The sequence below is a fragment of the Hevea brasiliensis genome, chromosome 15 (assembly GCF_030052815.1).
Source record: "Hevea brasiliensis isolate MT/VB/25A 57/8 chromosome 15, ASM3005281v1, whole genome shotgun sequence".
NCBI lineage: Eukaryota > Viridiplantae > Streptophyta > Magnoliopsida > Malpighiales > Euphorbiaceae > Hevea > Hevea brasiliensis.
In genome coordinates, this window is record NC_079507.1 from 58,633,296 (window position 1) to 58,657,901 (window position 24,606).

The 24,606-nt window shown below is 33.0% G+C and overlaps 1 protein-coding gene across 1 annotated transcript; it reads left to right on the top strand.

Annotated features, from left to right (window-relative positions):
• The first annotated feature begins 15,000 nt into the window (after positions 1-15,000).
• On the top strand, positions 15,001-17,463 carry LOC110669728 (DELLA protein GAIP-B). The gene has a single exon (XM_021831489.2). The coding sequence runs from the start codon at positions 15,216-15,218 to the stop codon at positions 17,118-17,120; it is 1,905 nt and encodes a 634-aa protein (XP_021687181.2). The 5' UTR covers positions 15,001-15,215; the 3' UTR covers positions 17,121-17,463.
• The last annotated feature ends 7,143 nt before the right edge of the window (positions 17,464-24,606 follow it).

The following is a 24,606-nucleotide window of genomic DNA, read 5'->3' on the forward strand; positions in this document are numbered from 1 at the left end:
CTATCATATACAAATGATTTAAAATTCATTAAGGGATCTTTTAAATTATAAATATATATAAAATATATACAAGTAATTATGTGTATATAATAAAATAATTAATTTAAAAATAAAAAGAAGGCCCAATATAATTTATTGAGAGTTTATAAAAAAAAAATAATTTGTGCTTAGAATACTCAACTCAACTCAACTAAGCCTTTATTCCAAAAATTTGGGGTCGGCTATATGGATTCGCTTTTTCCACTCTGAACGATTTTGGGTTAAATCCTCAGAAATGTGTAAAGCTTCTAAGTCATGTTGTACTACTCTCCTCCAAGTCAATTTAGGTCTACCCCTTTTTTTCTTTCTATCCTCTAACCTAATGTGCTATACTTGTCTAACTGGAGCCTCCGTATGTCTACGCTTCACATGACCAAACCACCTTAATCTCCCTTCTCTCAACTTATCTTCAATTGGCACCACTCCTATCTTTTCTCTAATACTTTCATTACGGACTTTATCTAGTCTAGTATGGCCACTCATCCACCTTAACATTCTCATCTCTGTAACTCTTATCTTAGATGCATACGACTCTTTCAGTGCCCAACACTCACTACCATATAACATAGCCGGTCGTATGGCTGTACGGTAAAATTTTCCTTTTAATTTATTGGGAATCTTACGATCACATAAGACTCCCGTAGCACGTCTCCACTTTAACCATCTGGCTTTAATCCTATGACTAACATCCTCCTCACATCCCCCATCTACTTGAAGGACTGAGCCTAGATATTTAAAGTGATTACTTTGGGACAGTACCACTCCATTCAAACTAACTCCTTCCCTATCACCAGTTTGGTCTTCACTGAACTTGCAATGCATGTATTCTGTCTTCGTTCTACTTAACTTAAAACCCTTTGACTCTAGAGTACTTCTCCAAAGTTCTAGTTTCCTATTGACTCCTTCTCATGTCTCATCTATCAGAATAATATCATCCGCAAATATCATGCACCAAAAAATACTCTCTTGTATATGTTTCGTCAGTTCATCTAAAACTAATGTAAAAAGGTAAGGGCTTATGGCTGATCCTTGGTATAATCCAATTGAGATCGAAAAATCTAATTTGTGCTTAGAAAAATTAATTAAAAAAATAATATAAATTATATGCGTATTTATTAAAAAGACGAGAGTAAAGGTTTTGTTTTGTCTCACAAAAATGAATAAATTAGATATAAAAAAAAAAGTAAAAAGGTAATTAATTATAAAAAAAATAATATATGATAATAAATAATAAATTATTTAAAATTTATTAAATATTCTTTTAATTAATTAAAAAGATATTGTTGGATACTTACTTTTTTCTTTTTTTTTTTTTTTAAGTTCCTGTAGCTAACACTCCTACGATAAAATAACAGCGCCAGAAAACACTCTCCACCAATCGCAATTATTGGGAGGGACCCACCCTTCATTCATCACTTACTGCCACCCTGTTTCACCATTTTCGCATTGTGATTTGAACGTTAAAAAACACATTATTATTTTAAATATTATTAAAAAAAATAATTTAAAAAATATTTTACTATTTTTATTTTTTATAACTAAAAATAATAATAAATTTAATGTTAAATTACTTATTAATATTCTCAAATTAAGTCCACAGCAAGTCCAGAGGAAAAGGCTGTAAGATAGAAAGCATACGAACCAACGATATCTATTACAAGTAAAGCTAGAGACCCACAAAGGTTGGGTGGTGTAGCAGCACACTCAAACTATTGTAATAATCCACACTCTCTTTTTAGAGAGAAGGAGAAACCATGAGATGGAATTTTACGGTCCTCTTTGGCTAATTTTAGGACGCTTGATTTGACACCATTTTCCCTCACAGTGTAACAAGATAAACACAAGTAGCAATCAATGGCAACCATGAAAAGAAAAAAAGAAGAGACCTTTAAGATAAGAAGAAGAGCATGTCTGTCCCTGTAAGTGTTGTCTATTTAATTATTTAGATTAATTATTTGATTATTCTTTTTCTTTTTCTCTAATTGATTCCTTTTTAAACTAGTTTGTAGGATGCAGTTGTCAATTTCCTTTCTTAGCGGCGAAGACCTTCATGGACTAAATAAAAATATTAAATTATGCAAAGTCATTTTCATCAAATATTAATTATTTTGTAGTAATCTTTATTAAATCATTATTTAATTTTAAATATTACAAAATTTGATGAGAGGGTTATATTATTAATTTTGCAGACGATTTGATGGAAACTTAATTATTAATTATGTGATTTCATTGTAATTTATTGCAATATATATATATTGATGCATTATTGCAATAGAATGTCCTATTCTCTTCATCTTCATACAAATAAAACATATTCATCTTGATAAAAAAAAAAAAAAAAACAAAAACATATTCATCAAATTAGAATATGGAGATAAAAAGAGAGGAGGAAAAATATGTTGAATTTAATATTAATTCAATTTTATATAATAATAAATTTAATAATTATTATATTAAATATTTATATTGAGATTTATATATGATTAATTAAAATGCGTACCATGAATACATAAATTTAAATATAAATATTTAATTTAATAATTATTAAATTTATTTTTATATAAAATTAAATTACTTAAAATTATAATAATATTAATTACTATATGTAGCGTAATTGCAATTATAGGATTGGTTGTCTTTTGATGTCTGCCACCTTGCAAACCTTGACATTACAAATGATTTGCCATTAAATTTATTAGTTTCAACCCATTAATTATTGTAAGGGCATGAAAAACAAATAAATAAAGTTATGTTTAGCAACGGAACTCTGCCTAAGTAGTTTGCGCTTGGCTGGTCCCAAGTCTAGATAAAGGAGGAGGGTTGCAGTAGGTAACAACCAGCGTAAAAATTTCGTCAAACTTTATAATATAGATTTAAATTATATAAACGTTGTGGTGTTCTCTACTTATGATGAGCTATATCGGAGCCAGGTGTAGTGAGAAATATGCAAGGGTGTAGAGCGTTCACCAAAAGCGATGTGTCATGCCATCGTCCGGGTGTGGTGTTAAATGAGCAAGGGTTCCCACATCATGGACGGGTGTGGGTAAAGAATTTAGTCCATATGACAGATAGTAGAGCAGATAGTAGAACATAACACAAGATAGGCATAGAGAACAATAGAAAATATTATAAAAGGAGATCAATTAGGAAGGAACAGGATAGGAGGAGAATTAGGGTTGTTACTTGGAATATTGAATAACTTACAGAAAAATTAATGAAACTTATGGATACCTTGAAAAGGAGAAGGATAAATATTATTTACATTCAGGAGACTAAATAGGTAGGAGAGAAAAGCAAGGAAGTGGGTAATAAGGAAGTGGATAATTCATGGTACAAACTGTGGTTTACCGGAAATAAGATAAATAAGAACGGAGTGGGCATAATCATAGACAGGACATTGAAATATGCTGTAATAGCTATGAAAAGAGTAGGAGATAGAATTATACTAGTAAAGTTAGTACTAGAAGAAGAAATAATAAATATAGTTAGTGCTTATGCCCCACAAATAGGACTAGATAGTGAGAGTAAACAAAGGTTCTGGAAAGATATGAATGATCTAATGCAAAGCATACCGAACGAAGAGAATATTTTCATTGGTGAAGATTTGAATGGACATGTAGAAAGTGATAGGCAAGGTTATGAGAATGTTTATCGAGGTTTTGGTTTTGGCAGTCGAAATGAGGAGGGAAAAAACATCATAGATTTTACTATGGCATACGACCTAATACTAGAAAATACCTACTTTATAAAAAGAGAGTCTCATTTAGTGACTTTCAAAAGTGAGCAACATAAAAGCCAAATTGACTTTCTCTTAACCAGGAAGATAAATAGAGTTCTATGCAAGGATTGCAAGGTCATTTCAGGAGAGGCTTCAACAAGTTAACATCGGTTAGTGATCTTGGATGTTAAGTTTAGCAACAATTCAAGTAAGGTCAGAATAAATAATATAGCTCGAACAAAGTGGTAAGAGTTCAAAGGAGTAGAGCAAGTGAAGTTCAAAAATGAGCTTCTCGAATTCGAAACATGGAACCTGGATATGGAGGCCAATGGTATGTGAATACAGATGGCATCAAATATTAGAGAAGTAGTTCGAAAAGTACTTGGAGAGTCTAGAGGACATGAACCACTCTCAAAAGAGAAATGGTGGTGGAATGAGGAAGTACAAAAGACAGTGAAGAGAAAGAGGGAATGGTATAAGAAACTAGATAAGTGTGATAATAATAAGGCATATAAATAGTACAAGATAGCAAAGAAATAGGCAAAAAAGACAGTCAGTCAAGCAAGAGCATAGGTCTTTAAAAAGTTATGTGAGAAACTTAGAACTAAAAAAATGAGAGAAAGATATTTATAGATTAGCAAGAAGGAGAGAAAAAAAATGTCAAGATCTCATTCAAGTTAGGTGCATTAAGGATAAAGAAGGAAAAATGTTGGTGAAAGATGAGGACATTAAAGAAAGATGCAGAAATTATTTTAATGATCTCTTTAATAATAGTCAAAATGGTAATAACGTGAATATAGACTACAGAGCAATAGAAAAGAATGTGAATTATACTAGAAGGATTAGATCTTTAGAAGTAAAGGAAGCACTTAAGAGAATAAAAGTGGGTAAAGCCTATGGACTCGATAGAATACCAATTGAAGTGTGAAAGTGTTTGGGAGATATGGGAGTGGCATGGTTAACTAAATTGTTTAATAAGATTCTGAACTCAAAGAAAATGCCTGATAAATGAAGGATGAGTATTTTAGTACCTATTTTTAAAAATAAGGGAGATATACAGAGTTGCTCAAACTATAGAGAAATTAAACTCATGAGCCACGCTATGAAGTTGTGGGAGAGGGTTGTGGAACATCGACTATGTCATGATACTTCTATCTCTCCCAATCAATTTGGTTTCATGTTGACCCCGTGTAGCTCAAAATGAGCATTGATTTTGATGATAACAAAACTCAAACATAATCTATCTAACTTAACTTTAAAGTGATGTGTAGATTCTTTGTCTTATGCATAAAGAACCTTTCAAGTTGCATCTAAGGAGAAAGGATACTCAAAGGCATTTCAAGACAAATCCAAAATGAGAAAAGAACAAGACTGTGGAAGCCAAGATTCAAAGAAAAGGTATGAAAGGCATAGTATTAGAGATTGAGTCTTAGGTCTTTTGTGAAAAGAATGGATGAGAATTTAGTCAAATGGAGCTCAAAAATGAAATTTTATTTTCTGATTACTTTTTCTCATCATGACCTTGGACACTACTATTGGAATATTTTTTTTAAGGTCTAAATCATTTTACATTGCAAGTTGAGACATGCAGCTGTTGACTTAGTTTGCTAACTGGTTTACCAAAATTTTTAGTTTGCTAATGTGTTTTCTAAAAACATTAGTTTACTAACCAGTTTACTGACTGTTACCAATATTTCATTAGTTTGCTAATTGATCAGAGCTGCTCAACTTCGCACAAAAGGACAAAATAACAGCCATTTTGTCTTGGGCAGTGTGTAAAATATGAATCATTTAATCTTGTTGGTTATAGTGATTCTGATTTTGCTGGAAGTAGACTGAATAGAAAAAGTACTTCAGGTACTTGTCAATTTCTTGGTCTTGCACTAGTTTCTTGGCACAGTAAGAAACAAACTTCAGTAGCTTTATCTACAGCTGAGGCAGAATATATAGCTGCTGGTAGTTGTGTTGCTCAAATTTTATGGATGAAACAACAATTGGAAGATTTTGGTTTAAAATATAATCTTGTTCCAATTAGGTGTGACAACACAAGTGCCATAAACTTGATCAAAAATCCAGTCCAACATTCAAGAACTAAACACATTGAGATCAGATATCATTTTATTAGAGATCATGTTCAAAATGGAAATATCAAAATAGAGTTTGTTGCCTCTGAAAATCAACTTGCTGACATTTTTACAAAACCTCTTAATGAAGAAACCTTTTGTAGAATTAGAAGGGAAATTGGTATGTGTGAACCATTTGCTTGAAATTTGATTCATAATAATTTCATTTTATCCAATGTGTGAGTGATCTGCTGTGATATAGGTTTGCTAAAAAATCTTTAAAGAATATTGGCTAACTTGTTTGTGTACTCGTGAAATTAGTTTACTAAGTTGTATGCTAATATTGCGTGACTTAAAGTAGTTTGCTATATCGTGTATTGTTCAAATCTCAAACCAAAAAGTGATTGTGCTTGAAATTCTCTGCGTGTCCAGCAATGCATTTATCTTTTCACATTTGATATCACATTCCCAGTATTGTGTCAGACTTGTAGAAATATATATTTGTGCATATAAAGATAGAAAGACGTGTTTGAAATAATAAAAAAAAAGGGGGAAAGAAAACGGGTTCAGATAAAAGTACAGTGAAACAGAAAAGCGCAGGACTCAAGAGGACTTAAATCCTCTGCCACACGAAACCGTCACCCTCTCTCCTCTGCATCGGTTCACGACACCATACCTCTAAAACAAACCCATTTTCTTGCCGGCAAAATTTATCCAAACCCATCAGACCTCTCGTCTCTCCTTTCTTCTCCACTCCTAACACACCGAAAAACCAGTGTTCAAATTCACCATTTTTTTTTGTCAATGTCTCGTGCTAAACGGAAGTCTCCTGTTGCTGCGGCTGCTTCGTCTTCCTCGTCAGCCTCCGACGACATCCCTGTCGCCACATTACGAAAGAAATTGAAAGGGAAGAAGAACTTACTTGAATTGAAATCAACCAGTGCCTCTTCCGACCCATCCAAGGCTGTCGAACACACTGCATCGGCGCTAGAAAAGAAAAAGAAGCGATAGAAGTCAGGGATTGATACCCAACGAAAAATGCACGCCGTAAAATCTTCGGGCTTAGTGGATAAAGCACTATTAGATTGCAAATTTATCAAATGGGAGTACTTTAATCAGGTAAACTTTCAATTCAAAGAGCTTTTTGAGTTTCAAGGATGGATGGATGTGTGTGAATGTACAAATGGGTATTACCCTAGGCTTGTTCAAGAGTTTTATAGGACTTTAAGAACAGTTGATGATGAGGACAAATTTGAGGTAGTTTTGAATGACAGTGTATATGGTGTCTCTGTTGAATTGATAGCTACGGCTTTAAACTTGCCTAATGATGGAAATAAAATTTCCACACATAAGGATGTTGCTAGGGTGGCAGGCTTCAATTTGGTTGAGTTTGAAAACGAAGTGTTCCCTGCTAACACTGCCACAAATGAAAAGTCCACTAGCACCAAAGCTTTTCAACATATCAAAATCATTCACAGTATGGTAAACTACATTTTCTGTCCTAAATCTGGTAGCTATGGTTATTTGAGTCACCTGGACATGTGTATTATGTGGCACATTGTTAACAAAGTAAGGATGAATTTGGCTTATTTAATTTTCAAGAACATGTGCAAAGCTTATGGGATTGGAAAACTGCCTTATGCACATCTTTTAACTGTTGTGTTTAAAGAGCTGAATGTGAATGTCTCTAAGGAAAGCTCTAGGACTGATTTGATTGTGCTCAGAGAAATTCACTTTGACACTGATGGGAGAAAGAAAAGGTTTGAAAAGGGTGGTTCTTCCTCTGCTAAGGTTGGTTCTGATTCTGCTAGTGAATTTTTGAGTGAGATTCAAGGGCTAAAAGCTGCTGTTAATGATCAATTTAGTTCAACCCATCAGTCCATTGAACTTTTGCGAAAATTTATGGATGTGGTTGACTACAAAGTGAGTCACCTGCTTACTCAAAATGAGGAATTGAAGAGGTTAATTGTGGATCTTCAGCAGGCCAAGGAAACTGGTTTTCCAACTAAAGTTGAGGCTGCTACTCAAGTCTCTGCTCATAGTACTGGTAAGGGTGAAAGTAATAAGGTTGGTGAGTCTCCAGCTGCTGTGGCACATGAAAGTGACCAAGTAGCTGAACCTGAGCTTGAACCTGCAGTAGAAGTCCCTGTTGAGCATGCTAGTGACCAGGTAATTGAACCTGAAATTGGACCTGCAACTGATGTACCTACTGAGCATGATTGTGAAAAGGTTATAGAACCTGAAGGTGAAGCTCCAAGTGCACCACCTGTTGAAACTGCTGCTGCTCCTATATAGCAGAAGGAAGCCTCTCTCAAGGATCACCAAGAGAGTGCTCCAACTCAGCTATCTGTAGTTGCTGCCCCTGCAGCCAAGAAAGGGAGAAAAAGGACTAAATCCACCGTGTCAAATCCATACCAGTCCCTAGCTACTGCGCTTCAACCACCATCTGATGAAGATGAGCCACCGAAGGATGATCAAGTGGCTGACCAAGGATCTCAGCCACCTGCTGCTAAACCAACCAGGAAGAAGTTGGTGCCTTCCAAATCCACTCGCAGGAGCAAAAGACTTAAATGATCCCCATCTAATCTGGATTTTTAGTTTCCTATCTGCATTGTTAGTTTACTAGTCTGTTTGCTACTATTGGTTTTTAGTTTGCTACTGCTCACCTTACTGCGTTTAAATTTGGGCTAACATGATTCTTTTTGGTTCTTTTCTCCTGTTTCCTTTTTGATTGATGACAAAAAGGGGGAGAATCGGATGGATATGAATGTGTTGAATATGTGTGTGAATATGTGTTTATAGGATGGATATGAATGTGTTGAATATGTGTGTGTATATGTGTTTATAGGATGGATATGAATGTGTTGATATGAACGAGTTGATACTTGTATTGATGGATATGTGTTCATACTTGTGTTTATACTTGTGGAAATTCTTTTTGAGAATATTGTGAATATGCCTTATAGCATAAACTCAGGGGGAGCTTATGTACAAAAAATAGATTTCTTGGAAATTATGTGCATATATTTAGGGGGAGCATTTTCAACATACTATACTGCTTGGATTTACATACGCACATAAACTTTCACACACTTTTATTTTTTATTGTTGATTCAATTGAGTTTTGTCATCATCAAAATGGGAGAGATTGTTGACCCCGTGTAGCTCAAAATGAGCATTGATTTTGATGATAACAAAACTCAAACAGAATCTATCTAACTTAACTTTAAAGTGATGTGTAGATTCTTTGTCTTATGCATAAAGAACCTTTCAAGTTGTATCTAAGGAGAAAGGATACTCAAAGGCATTTCAAGACAAATCCAAAATGAGAAAAGAATAAGACTATGGAAGCCAAGACTCAAAGAAAAGGTATGAAAGGTGTAGTATTAGAGATTGAGTCTTAGGTCTTTTGTGAAAAGAATGGATGAGAATTTAGTCAAATGGAGCTCAAAAATGAAATTTTATTTTCTGATTACTTTTTCTCATCATGACCTTGGACACTACTATTGGAACATTTTTTTTAAGGTCTAAATCATTTTACATTGCAAGTTGAGACATGCAGCTGTTGACTTAGTTTGCTAACTGGTTTGCTAAAATTTTTAGTTTGCTAATGTGTTTGCTAAAAACATTAGTTTACTAACCAGTTTACTGACTGCTACCAATATTTCATTAGTTTGCTAATTGATCAGAGCTGCTCAACTTCGCACAAAAGGACAAAATAACGGCCATTTTGTCTTGGGCAGTGTGTATAACGTTCCAAAAGGGTTTCAAACGGTCTAAAATGATTTGGGACTATAAATACACCTTCTTTACTTCATTTACACTTGATGAAAGCTTACATTTGAACTCCAACTTTGATTTTTCATTTATTGCTTTCATTCAAGAGCTTTAAAGTCTTTGAGCTACCATTGGCAAATCAACTCATCTCTTCTTTATAGTTTGATTTGTATTGAGTAAGAGTGAGTGTTGAAACATTAACTTGTATTTAAGAGAGGTTGTACAAGCACCTATTGAAGCTTGAGAGAGTAAGTGCTTGTGATAGCATTTGTGAAGGTTTCAAGCTACCTTGGTAAAAGCTTGGTGTTGAAAAGTTGTAAAGGGCTTTTGGTCTCTTGCCTTCAAAAGAGCAAATAGTGGAGAGAAGACTCAAAGAGGGTTCTTTGAGAGAGTGGATGTAGGCTAGTTAAGCCGAACCACTATAAAAATCATTGTGTTTGTTCTCTCTAACCTTGACCTCTTTACTTTTGTGCAATTTAAAATTTTCTTGTTATACATGATATTGAATGTTGGTTGAAAAGATTGAATTGATAAACTTAAGAATATATTGAGTGACATGAGAAATTAGTTGTATATTGTATGATGCATGTTTTGTTAGATATTGCCATATACATTGATTGAGGCTTGAATTGCAATTTAGGAACTCATTGTTGAAACACATATCACTATCATTTTGTATAGAGAAGCATCTAGTTGAACAAAGCTATAATTTTTCATTAGGCTACAAGCAAGGGCCGAAAAATTATTAAAGTCCAATTCACCCCCCTCTTGGACTATTTTGGGACAACATTTCATGTCCAGTCGTTAGAAGCTTGATGGAGAAATATAGAGATGTGAAGAAAGATCTACACATGGTTTTTATCGATTTGGCGAAGGCTAATGACAGTATTCCAAGAGATGTCTTATGGAGAGTGTTAAAACAAAAAAAGGTATCTATTAGGTACATACAAATGTTGAAAAGATATGTATGAATGAGCAACTACTATTGTGCGCACAGTGGGAACACAAGAGATTTTCCTATCTCAGTTGGATTACACCAAGGTTCAGCTGTAAGCCTTTACCTTTTTACATTAGTTTTAGATGAATTGATGAAACATATACAAGAGAATATCCTTTGTTGCATGATGTTTGTGGATGATATAGTTTTGATAGATGAGACGCGAGAAGGAGTCAATAAAAAGCTAGAGCTTTGGAGAAGCACTCTATAGTCAAAGAGCTTTAAGTTAAGTAGAACGAAGACAGAATACATGCATTGCAAGTTCAGTGAAGGCCGAACTGGTGATAGGAAATGAGTTAGTTTAGATGGAGTAGTACTGTCCCAAAGTAATCACTTTAAATATCTTAACTCAATTCTTCAAGTAGAAAGCCAGATGATTGAAGTGGAGACGTGTCATGAGAGTTTCATATGATCACAAGATTTTCAATAAGTTGAAAGGAAAATTTTACCGTACAGTCATACGACTGGCTATGTTATACGGTAGTGAGTGTTGGGCACTAAAGGAGTCGTATGTGTCTAAGATAAGAGTTGCGGAGATGAGAATATTAAGGTGAATGAGTGGCCATACTAAACTAGATAATATTTATAATGAGAGTATTAGAGAAAAGGTAGGAGTTGTACCAATTGAGGATAAGTTGAGAGAAGGGAGATTGAGGTGGTTTGGTTATGTGAAGCGTAAACATACGGATGCTTCAGTTAGACAAATAGAATACATTAGATTAGAGGATAGAAAGAAAATAAGGGGTAGACCTAAACTGACTTAGATTAGAGTATTACAACATGACCTAGAAGCATTACACATTTCTGAGGATTTAACCTAAAATTGTTTAGAGTGGAGAAAGATAATCCATATAGCCGATTCCAAATTTTTGGGATAAATGCTTAGTTGAGTTGAGTTGAGTTTTTTATGTTTAGCAACGGCTTTTTAAGATATCATTTAAAATATTATTTAGTATTTTAATCGTAATTAAAATATTATATCTCTTATTTATAATAGTATAATATTTATAATAATATTTAGAAGTTAAAATAGTGATCCATAAAAAATTACCTCTTTTAGCTTTTAAAAGTTGAGAGAGCATTTTGATCAAAGTCAATAGAATGATATTACTATTTTTACATTTAACAACTAATCTAATAATTATTTTTACTAAATATTTTTTTATTTTAAATCATTATATAAATAACTAATAATAAATAGTTAATATCTAACTGCTCGTAAAATAATTGACTATTATTAAAGTATTTAATAGTTATTAAAACAACTAATATTACTAAACAAAATCTAAAAAAAAACTTAAAAGACAGGTACCTCAAATATAAATCCATTCTCATAAGAGAATTATTAAATTAAATATTTATATAAAATTAATTATAATATAAATAATAAATATATAAATTTAAATATAAATATTTAATTTAATAATTATTAAATTTATATTCATATATAAAATAGAGTTCATAATATTCACATTTGAATTCATATACTACTTTTTTAATTATTATTTAGTTAATACTAATGTTTAAGGGGACGCAATTGTTTTTATGAAGTCATTAACAAAATAATTTTCTATTATTTTAATTTTCTATTATTTTAATTTTCTATTATGAAGTGTCAACTTTTTGGTCTGGGTACAAAATTTATTTCATAGACGATGCCGTTTCATTCGTGAAATTTGAGAATCCACCAAAGGAAAAACCGTGGAAAGAAAAGAACGGCTTTCAAGTGGGCCCAAACAGGAACTGGAATCACAAAACGTGTAACAATCACATGGCTTGACAGCTATACCGAGTTACGAACTGAGATCAGATGCCTTGAAAGGCTGGTATCGGACGCCGTAGCGTATAGCTACGGCGTCGTGGGGGCGTGCCACATTCCGAGATTCTATTTTGCAGGCCCACCTGTAAACTATCATTTTTATGCATTTAAAATTTAGGATGTTTTCAAATAAAATAAAATAAAATAAAATAAAATTATAGCAGTTAAATAGTAATTACAATTAACATTCTGATGTTTAACTGTTTTAAATTAAAATTAGACAGATTTAATTTAAAATTAGAAATATATTAAAATAGATTAAACTGAATTGATTAAAATTAATATTAAATTAGGCTGAATCGAAATTATAATAAATTTCCTTTATTTATTTCATGCTCTTATCTTATTTTTCGTTTTATATTTTTTATTTAAAAATGTGTATGAATTATTTATTTATTTATTATTTTACATTGGATTTAAATGAGCTATACTTGGGCTTGATTAACACACTGAATTATATCCAAATCAGCAATCATAGTTAAAAGTTTAAGAAATTGGAATAAAAATTGCATCTAAAGAATTCAGTTTGATTTCAATATGAGCAAATTTAATTATTGATTTTTTTTTTAATTTTTTTATTCAAAAATTGATTTTAGTCAAAGATAATTTTATTCAATTAAATTTTAATTAATTTCTTATAATTTCAAGTTGAAAAAGTTTGATTTGGATTAAAATTGACTTGGCTATACTTTCTAAATTTGATATTTTTAAATGAAAATTCCAAATTTTTGTTAGCAAAATAATCTATTTGATTGAGGGCAGAATGAACTTTATTGACTAAATAAGGCAGCAACTATTTATGCCTTTGTACCGTTAACCCTTTTTTACTACTCCCATCCCATTTATAGTGCAGGAACAACGAAGGATGAGTCAAACTCATTACAATCACTAAGGCTCTGTTTGTCTTGCTTTCAAAATAGAAATTAAAAAAAAAAAAAAAAAATCCAAGAATGACAATGGGTGAGTCAGAGGTAAGATCGCTCCCGTCCTTGTACTATAGAAATTTGAAGTTGAGGACAAAGATCGGGAACGATGATAGGTAGAGTATCATAAAAATTATCTTATTTAAATTTAACTTTGATTAATATTTTTAAAATTTAAATTTATTTTAAATTTAATTATAATTATTTAAAAAATATATGAATTCACTTAATTTTATATTTTTTAATTAAAAATTTACATAAAAATTTTTTTATTAATAATTTATATTCTAAAAGTTAAATAATTTTATAAAATATTTTAATTTAATTTTATGTAAAATAAAATATATAAATATTATTATAAAAAATATATATTTTATATTTAATTAAATATTTATATAAATAAGTTTGAATTATGGATATCCAATATGAAAAATTTAAACTCGACGGGAATCCGTCTTGGGTATTGAAGTTCAAATTCGAATCCATTTCAAATCTCATTATATATTATCCAGACTTGTCCTGTTAGGGTTCGCATGATTGGATATCTGTAAAAATTCGACTTATTTTCATCGTTAGTAAAGACTTCATTGTTGAAAAACGGGTTGGACAGGTTTCTCTATAGAGATTTTTTATTTAATTTATTATTACATAATATAAATTTACTTATTAAAAAATAAAATATAAATTTTAATCATAATTTTAATAATATATTTATATTTTTTTTTAAATATAATATTTAAATACATAAAAATAAATTTACTTTAAATAAAAATAATAATTTATTACTGTGCAAAAATAGACTACAGAAGAATAATAATAATAATAATAATAACAATAATAATTTTCATTATGAGAAATTTTTAGTTAGAGTCAATTTATTGTAGACTCAAAATATATCACGTCAAAATAAGGTTTTCCCTTCTATTACAACGGATTGAATTCTCCCTTCTTTTAGACACAGCAACAACATTAGATGATTAATGAAATCATTTTTGTTGTGGAACGATTCCACAAGCAACAATTTCCAAATTACATCATTTGTTTCGAGCTACCTCCAGTAGTAGTCATCCGCCAGAGGCTCGAGCCTCCCTTCTCACCTAGCTAGTTAGCTGCTCTCTAGACCTCATCCTAGCTTCTTCATCTTAGACTAAACCTACACTCGGTTTCCTCAAACGCAACATAAATGCATCTCTTTGCCTGGATAGAGGCATGATCAGAGCGATAATGGTCAATTGATCAAAGCTTGTTTGGTAGAGCTTTTGGACCCTCTGGATTAGATTGCTGAAGCTCTCTCCTTCAGAGAAGCACTCAGCTGGACAAAGAACCATGGCTTGAGATCGCAGTGAATCTCTAGTAACCGAGTAATACAAGGGAATGAACTAATTTCAGCTCTCAAAATAAATTAATTTAAATTAAATGAACTGGCCGTGGTATTTGTAACATATAGAGGCCGCCCTCCTTGTTCGTGCCTTCTTTCTTTCCCTTCGTATATGACCTGAAATTTAAATAAAAATGATATTATTTTTTTTAATAAACTTAAAAAATTTCCATCTTATCTGTTTGAGCTGTAGTTGTTGTTGTTAGCCTATAATTCATTGGAGCTTGCGCCCATCACGAGCCATTCTTTTTTTTTTTTTTTAAATGGTTATTTATTGTTAAATTGAATTTTAATTGATTTACCTTTTTCGTGGTACGAAGTTCTAGTACTAGTGAAAAACCAAGCAAAACACCCAATCCCCAATGTCCAGATTCCTCATTCACCCTCACCCATTCGCAGCAGCTCTCTTTGGTTTTTGAGCACAGCCACTCACCACTCGCAATCTCAGAAACCCATATCCTAAAACCAAGAGCAGACATCCAAAAAACAAACGAATCAATCATGAAAAGGGAACACCCAAATCTCCATCCTCGGTTAGACCCAGCTTCTGCTGGCAGCTCTTCTTCTGGCTATTCTACCATGCCATCTGTTAATACCAATACTAATGATGACACTTCTTGCAAAGCCAAGATGTGGGAAGACGATGCTCAAGCTGATGGTGGGATGGATGAGCTTTTGGCTGTTTTGGGTTACAAGGTAAGGTCATCTGACATGGTTGAGGTCGCCCAGAAGCTTGAACAGCTACAAGAAGTTATGGGTCATGTACAAGAAGATGGTATTTCTCATCTTGCTTGTGAAACTGTCCATTATAATCCCTCCGATCTATCCACTTGGCTAGAAAGTATGCTCTCAGAGCTCAACCCAAATCCCAATTTTGATTCTGTTGTTATGCCTGCACAGCCTTCTATAGATGATTCATTTTTCACTCATCCTGAATCTTCCACCATCACCTCTATTGATTTCGCCGACCATACCCATCAACGTCACCAAGAGCAGCGGAAAACAAACAAGCACAGTCGAGATGTGGTGTTTGAAGACTCTTCATCTTCTGATTACGATCTCAAAGCTATTCCTGGTAAGTCCGTATTTGCCCAACCTCATCAAATTGATTCCTCCTCTTCGTCGTCTCGAGATCCCAAGCGTTTGAAATCCGCAACCACAGACCACCTATACCCAGCAGCAGCAGCAGCATCGTCGTCATCTACTATTGGTGCTGGTGCTGCTGGTTCCTTTGGTGTTTCAACTGAGTCAACTCGTCCTGTAGTCCTGGTTGACTCACAAGAGAACGGAATCCGACTAGTTCATCTCCTAATGGCCTGTGCCGAAGCCGTCCAAGAAAATAATCTAACTGTCGCGGAAGCCCTCGTCAAGCAAATCGGTTTCCTGGCCATCTCTCAAGCCGGAGCTATGCGTAAAGTCGCCACCTACTTCGCCGAGGCCTTAGCTCGCAGAATTTACAGACTCTATCCTCAAAGTCCCATGGACCATTCTCTCTCGGATATTCTACAGATGCACTTTTACGAAACCTGTCCTTATCTCAAATTCGCTCACTTCACAGCAAATCAAGCAATTCTTGAGGCCTTTGAAGGGAAAAAACGAGTGCACGTTATCGACTTTTCCATGAATCAAGGGATGCAGTGGCCTGCCTTGTTGCAAGCTCTCGCGCTCAGACCTGGTGGTCCGCCGGCTTTTCGCTTAACGGGGATTGGACCGCCGTCTCATGATAACTCTGATCATCTTCAAGAAGTGGGCTGGAAATTAGCTCAGTTGGCAGAGACTATTCATGTTGAGTTTGAGTATCGGGGATTTGTAGCTAATAGCCTAGCTGATCTCGACGCTTCTATGCTTGAACTCAGACCCAGTGAGTTTGAGTCCGTCGCCGTTAACTCTGTTTTCGAGTTGCATAAACTGTTAGCGAGGCCAGGCGCCATTGAAAAGGTCCTTTCGGTGGTGAAACAGATGAAACCGGAGATTGTTACCATTGTTGAGCAAGAAGCGAACCATAATGATTCGGTTTTCTTGGACCGCTTCACTGAATCATTGCATTACTACTCGACTCTGTTTGACTCGTTGGAGGGATCGGTGAGTACCCAAGATAAGGTGATGTCAGAGGTATATTTAGGGAAGCAGATTTGCAATATTGTGGCATGTGAAGGACCGGACCGAATCGAAAGACACGAGACTCTGACTCAGTGGCGAACTCGTCTGGGGTCCTCCGGATTTGTTCCCGTTCATCTCGGGTCAAACGCCTTCAAACAAGCAAGCATGTTACTAGCCCTATTTGCTGGTGGAGATGGGTATAGAGTGGAAGAGAACAACGGGTGTTTGATGCTGGGATGGCATACTAGGCCGCTGATTGCAACCTCAGCCTGGAGGCTGGCCAACAAACAAGTAGTAGCTCACTGAGTCATAACTCAAAACTCGTTCTCAACTCAGGCAAGATTGAGATGATGACCAATTCAAGTTCACCAAACCCTAGTGAGAGAGTGTGGTAATGTGAATTGCTGAGCTGGTAATGGGTAAAAAAAAAAAACTGAGACCCACCACTCATCGTGTGTCTCCACAGTGTCTTCACATTTGTTTTTCTCTCTCGCTCGTACCCTTTTCATTTTCACTTGCCTTTTTGTTTAGTGTTTTTTTTTTTTTTGGTGAAATCTGTTTGGTATTTTTCAGGGCTGTGTATTTTTATATGAATATATTTGGTGGTAATAACTAATAAAGGATGGAACTTGAAATCCTTTTGAGCAAAGCATAGCTATTCTGTGGAGTAAAAACAAGTTCATTGGGCAAGAACTTGAAATCCTTGTAATCTGCATACACTTGGGTAAAGATTCTCTTCTTCTGCAGGCAACTTTGTTGTATGGGCAGAAGAGAGAGGCATAGAAGAATGTGCTTTCGCTTCCGAAGAACTCTAGTTAGGATATGACACATGAGTAAAAGGGTAAATGATGGGTGGCTTTAATTCAAAGCTGGAAACCCTATGACTACTAGCAATGTTTCTTCTACTAAAATTCCAGAATAACTACAACAGATTCCTCTTTTATGTCAGCAAAGCCTAATCATAATAATCAATATGTTAAAAAAAAAAAAATTCTCTCTTCAATCCCATTGCTAAAGTCCCGCCCATTTTGTGATTCTGTGATGTCTTCTCCCTTGTCATTCAAAGTGTCCACTTTTGTTATCACACTTGTCCACCTCGATTACAGCTTGCTAACATCCATCCATCGTCAAAAGAATGATCTTTCACTGGCCTGTGAATTCATATAATTTTATTGCAAGATTGCTTTAAGACCGATCGATTGAACGTATTTAATATTCAATTCAGTCATGCTGTCTTGGGTATAGCTCAAGGCTCAACCTCCTCCCTGTTTCAATTCCATTTAATAGAACTCTTGCTTATAAAAATAAAAAATTAAGTATATCCCTCGAATGTTGGACTGTCAACATCTAAAACAGTCCTGGCCACCAATTTGGTGGATTTCCACATCAAGAAGACTGGCTTTTTATGCGATTCTTAGCCAGTAAATGTCAAGAACTTTCCCTTTGAAACAGATAAATGGAAAGTTAATGGAAAGCTGAAGCCATTAATTGAAATTAAATGGAATAGGACTAATCATCCATTCTGTTCTTCTCTACAATATTTAATGTGCTCAATGGTGTACCCATTTGACAAGATAAAATAAGGGTTATGGGTTCTATATCATGAGGTACCAGAGAGAAAGAGGTGCCATATCCTCCTGTCCCATTAGTTGGGAAAATATAAAAACAAAGTAAATCACAACAAAAGAGATTTCTCAGGATTTGTCAACACAGAAGGAAGCATTTTTTTAGTGAACAGAAGCCAGTAGATGATCACTAAATAAACGAAAGGAATAACCATACCACATGCCATACCCATATTAGCCTGTATGAATATTGGACCCATCTTTGTATCTAATATAATATTATTTGTACACAACTAACAATAATGAGGAATTATATATATGTACAACAAGGCCATGAAAATTTGTTTAAAAGCCAAGTTGCGTTTTGGACCTGAAAAATTCTTATTACTAGACCTAGCTTGCCCCAACTTCACTAATCTTTGGAGATCACATCACATCCCATTTCAAAAGCTTATGTATATATGCCTCTATTGCTTTAACTTTTTGCCAAATTTCACGTCTAAGAAAGGGTTTTTAAAAAAGAAAGAAGAAGATTGAAAAGTAGAGAAAAATAAAGAAAAGGAAATTAAAGAAGGATTGATTTTCTTAACAAACACACTAAAATGAGTGGAAAGTGACCCTTAAATATATTGTTTATTGGGTTAAAGAAAATAAAGCCAAGTCAAAGTGAAATTGTTGATTATATATAATTATTATCCATGAGAAGCTACACCAATACGCAGCACACCCAAAAATATGTGAAAATGAAGGTGGAAGAAAGAAGGAAAGAGGTGATTGGTGATGGGTGTGTGTGTTTTCAAACATTCCTGTGGAATTTTGTGGAGGTGGGTCAATTGTTAAAATGGTCAGAATCAGTTCACACTCGTGTGTTTGATACAGTTTTGCTGTTGGGCTGCTCTGGACTGTGACCCTCATAACTACTAATTAATAGTAAATAGTGTGTACCTTTATGCTTTGACTATTATCATTATGTCCATCCATACATATGTGTAACACCAGTTTTCACGATTTCTTCCTTCAAATTAGAGAAAATTTATCCAAAATCTTTAGTCTCAATCACAACATGTAGCTTTCCAAGCTGCAAATTGTTGTCTGCTACGTTTTTCTCACTCTAATTTTGGACTTTTGAACGCTAAATACGATTGGATATTTATGCATAATATGACTTTTCTAAAATTCTTTTAATATATTATATTTATAATCATGATTATATATGTATTAATGAGAATATATATCTATATATGATTAGTAGGTATACAAGAAAAACATATACACATGTGCATATGCGATATAATAATTTTTAAGTCATGTTTATGCATGAAATCAATATGGATTGTTTGATTTTTGAAAAAAAAAAAAGACAATATATTGAAGATAAAGCCAAAAATACATGAATTAAAAGTATGGATTTCATAATTTTAAGGCTTTTGTGGGTGATTTTGAACCAACTTCGCTTAGAAAAAAAAAAAAAAAGAGTATTATTTTCCTTTTGAAAGCAAATTAAAATTTTTTTTTTTTCATTCAATTAACTTTGTTTGAGATTCGTAACTTAAAAGTTTATCTCTAATGACAATTTTAAAAGCACCTGATCATCCAGACCTCAACACACTGTGGCCATGCAACTAGGATGCGTACTTCCCCAGCGTATCATAAAATTTATCAATTAAATAATTTAATTTTTCTTTTATAAAGACAATATGTAATGATTTAATTCTTTGAATTCTACATTATGCACTTGTAAAATAAATTTTAAAAGAGTCACACGGCCCAAAGGCTTTTAAATTTGTTAAAAAAGAAGAACCGGATTTTAGTGTAGCGAGAGTTCAAGTCAATTGTTTCTGTTAGCCCATGGCAAAAGAAAAGAAGAAGGGCCATATTCACGTTCCAATGAAAAAATCCAAGCTCTGTGAATGGACCTTTAGAAGATGATCTCAGCTTTTTAGCCCCATTAGAACCCTGTTTCTTTTCCATAAAAATGAACAAAAGGAGAACACTGTTGCAGCACAAAATTTAAGCTTATTAACAGGCTCATCCACAGAACAAAACCTTCCAGCCCAATACCACAACATTCAAATAGAACCCATGGGCCTACAATGCGGTGGTTGATATCACGAAAGGGGAAGAAGCAGAGCTGGGTCTCTCTGCACAATTCTAGTATTCATTTTAGAAACGTAGTTGTCATTGAGCAAATGGAGTGTGTGAAGAATTTGATAATGACATAACTGGAAGTTGCGTCTCAGTAAGTGCAAAATGATTGTATGTTTACTAAAATGTGCGTGATAAGTCCATTTGCTTTTCAATTCAAATTTGACTTTCTTTCTTCCTTAACCTTTATTCTCCACATATTTTTATGTTTTCTTCTTCTCTTTTTCTTCAAAAAAAAAAAAAAAAAAAGCCCACAAGATATTCCCCAGGGGGAAGGAGACAAAGCCAAACCTTAATGGTTGATTTATTTTGTGAGAAGGAGTAGCAATCACATATATATAACTATATGCTTAATTATCACTAATCGTCCTCTGTGGAAATTGGCATCTTGAAGAACTTATTGCATATAAGTTCAGAGGTGATTAATGTTACATTGTGTTCTTTATAATTATATGTAAGAGTATAGAACATGGAAGGAGAGGGTGTGGTGTGGACCCTGAATCCACAAATTTTAGCACAAAAATGCACATCAAAGATTAAAAAGCACATGCGTAAGGCTTATGTGGTCACATCCAAAATCTACAAAGGGAGCTCGCAATCTTCAAAGTGGAAGGTTTATCTTCAAAGGGAGCTAGCTAGATAGCTAGCAATCTCCGTGAGAGGACAAGAAAACACTGGCATTATGGATTCTTGCTTGGATAAGGAATTATAATTTAGGTATTTTTTCCTCACTTCTTTGTTCTTTCACATGCGCCATCATCTGCAAATTAAGCAATAAAAGCCCAGCTATACTAACAAAAGAATAATAATAGAAAAAACACAGAGAAAAAAACCAAGCAAGTTAGAGCAAAGCAAGTGGAGAAAAATCAGTAAAAAGGAGGAGAAAGAAGTGTAAAAAGGCAAGTGAACCTCTGATCTGATGGTAATGGGCCTAATGGCCGCAACCCCACAAAATCAAATTCATCAAAACAGCTCATGCTTGGTGTACAAAGCTGCCTGCTGCACTATATCTTGGTGGTTGGTCTACCATAAATTCCATTATCTCTGCTTTCTTGTGATGTGCCTATATGATTCATACTAGCAAATGGCAATAAGCCTGTGTGCGGTGCAGGGCAAGTGTGAAAACAAAAAATTGATAAGGACTTGTCGTATAACTTCCGTGCAAAATTATTGTACTAGCTTAGAAGAAGTTGTTGTTTTCCCTTTAACAAGAAAATAGACAGATTGCCTGCATGTGCATCAATCCCACCTTAGATATTTTTTCCAATTTCATACACGTGTACTTTATCATGATTTTTATTTATTTTTTAAATAATTAACATATTATTAATTTGCGTCATATTTCAAATCAAATTAATTAATTGCCTCTTTCAATTAAACTTTTTATACCATAAGATAAATATTAATTTATTCAACGATTAATTCGATGAGATTCATTTTATAATTCATACTAACAAGTATAATTTAATTATACGTACAATACATACAACAGTTGCTTAGTCTATAATTCATTAACCTTGATGTTCATTAATTTTTCTATTTATTTCTGACTATTGAGAATTGATAATCTTTGTGATCCTACAGAAAGGGATGTGCGTGTGTATATTTATATATATATATATATATATATATATATATATATATATATATATATATATATATATCCACGTCTTTCAATAAGCTTGGTAGTGGATACACTTTGTGAGTGTGACTTAAATTGAGTTGGCACAATAATTTTCATCAAAATTAAGATTTTTTTTATTTAAATTCGATTAATTATAAATTAAAAATATAAAATATATGATAAATCTACTTATATGAACTTTATATGTTTTACATTTTAAATCAATAATGAATAAGATATAAATAAAAATTTTTCTCAAAATTAATGCACATCATAAGTTTAAAAAAAAGAGTTATAATTTGACAATCACGCCTAAAATCGACAAAATTAAGCATCACTAGAGAGCCTAACACTAAGGGGATTGATAATAATTAGGATGCCTTTGAAAATCATCATATTCGAATCCGAATTTAATTAATATTCTCAAAACTTGAATGCATTCCAAACTTGATTAAAATATATTCTTAACTATATGAATTCGTCTCAAACTCGATTATTATTGCTCAAAAAATATTTGAGCCTATTTAATTTTATATATTTTAATTAATAATTTAAATAATAACTATTTTTATTAATAATTTATATTTTAAAAATTTAATAACTCCATAAAATATTTAAATTGTATTTTATATAAAATAAAATATATAAAAATTTACAAATATTATTATAAAAAAACATAAATTTTATATTTAATTAAATATTTATATAAATAAATTTAGATGATAAATACTATCAAATCTAAACTCGTCACAAATCTGTTCTATTAGAATTTGATCAAATCAAATACGTGTAAAAACTTAACCCCTTGCCATCTTATCTAACACCTATTACATCTTGTCTTCAATAATGTGTAAGCTGGTTACTGCTATGTGTTTAGCTAAAAAATATTCTATTTTCTAAATTTGATTGGTGTGTTAGTGTATTTAAATTTATATATGAAAAATTAAAAATAGAGGAAGCTATGCTATATTGTATCTGATAAAAAAATATTTTTAAAATAATGAAAATATTTTTAAAATAATGTATAATAAATTTGTTATAATCATAGATCACTCAATATACAATAGTGTATGAAATATTTTTTCTTAATTAAAAGTCTCAAATTGTATATATTGATTGCCTTTCACCGACATGAGGGTCCACAATCTTGAAACTCGAGGCTTTTGTTTTATGAAAATTAATCATATTGCTTCTTGTTAGGTTCACTTTTCTGATGAAGGAAAATCAACTTGCGAGACATAATTAGAGGTTTCAGAGACTTCTTGGGGATGTATTTTTATTTCTTTTACTTAATGATTCTTGATTAGCAGGAAAAAAAAAATTACAGATAAGAAGCAGAACAGGATTGCAAAACGTGAACAAAAGAAGAAAGTGACGGCCCAAAAAACCACTTGAATCACAAGGTGTGGCCTCGTCTCGAGCACAGTGAAATGCTTGGAATGCAGCTGCACAAATACTTGGATCGCATTGGCCGTTCCCCAGCCAAGTGGATAGCCAAAACATAGCCGCGAGGAAAAGTCTACTGCGAGCCCCCTCTTGTCGACGCAGGCACAAGCACAAAAGCAATGTGCTAAGTCAAAAAGCAAAACACCATACCAAATTACCAATAATTGAAATCGCACTCCAAATCCATTAAAAAAAAATTAGTTTAAAATATAATTTTTTATGTAATAGAGGTACAAATAAACTGATTATAAGTGATGAAATGATAAGAGACAGTCTCTCCTTTTCTCATATAAATAATTTATAGAGATATTTAAACTCGAGGTGTCCTCATATTTTAGAGGTGTAATTTAAAATAACTTGTTTACTTATTTATTTTAGAGTTTTAATAATAAAAATATATTAAATTTATATTAAAATATTTTTTAAAATTTTTTTAATTAATATATTTAAAATAATATTTAAATTTGTTGACCAAACTTCAATGTTGAGAGAGATAAATTCGAACCCAATTAACTTAAAAAGAAAAAATGAACATTTTGACAGACACCTTACAAGAATGCTCTAGAGTTAACAGCAGTAGCAAACTCTTATCACAAAGCTCCAACTTCCCTGAGAAAATACGAAAAAACGTTCCCCACCAACTTCTGCCCAACTCACAATAGAGGGACGATGGAATGGAAAGCGGCAGTGAGTTTCAAGTCCTGAAAAAAGCACATGGGCAGCAAGACTACCGGTCAATCCGGCAGTTTTACCAAGAATTTGGCAACCATATTCCGTTCCACCAACCATCTGATTAAAATTATGGTAACTTTAAATGTTTTAGGCACGCAAAGGCAGCTTCTTTCTTCCTGCGTGGAAAGTAAGTAGCCAATAACAACCCTGCAAATAAGGGATGAATATGATGCAGATGCATTCCCACTCTGTACAAAAGAATATCCTTTCAACAACTTTTTATATTCCATTTTAGAGCTTAACAAATAACACTGGTCATTGGAAATAAATAATAATAAGA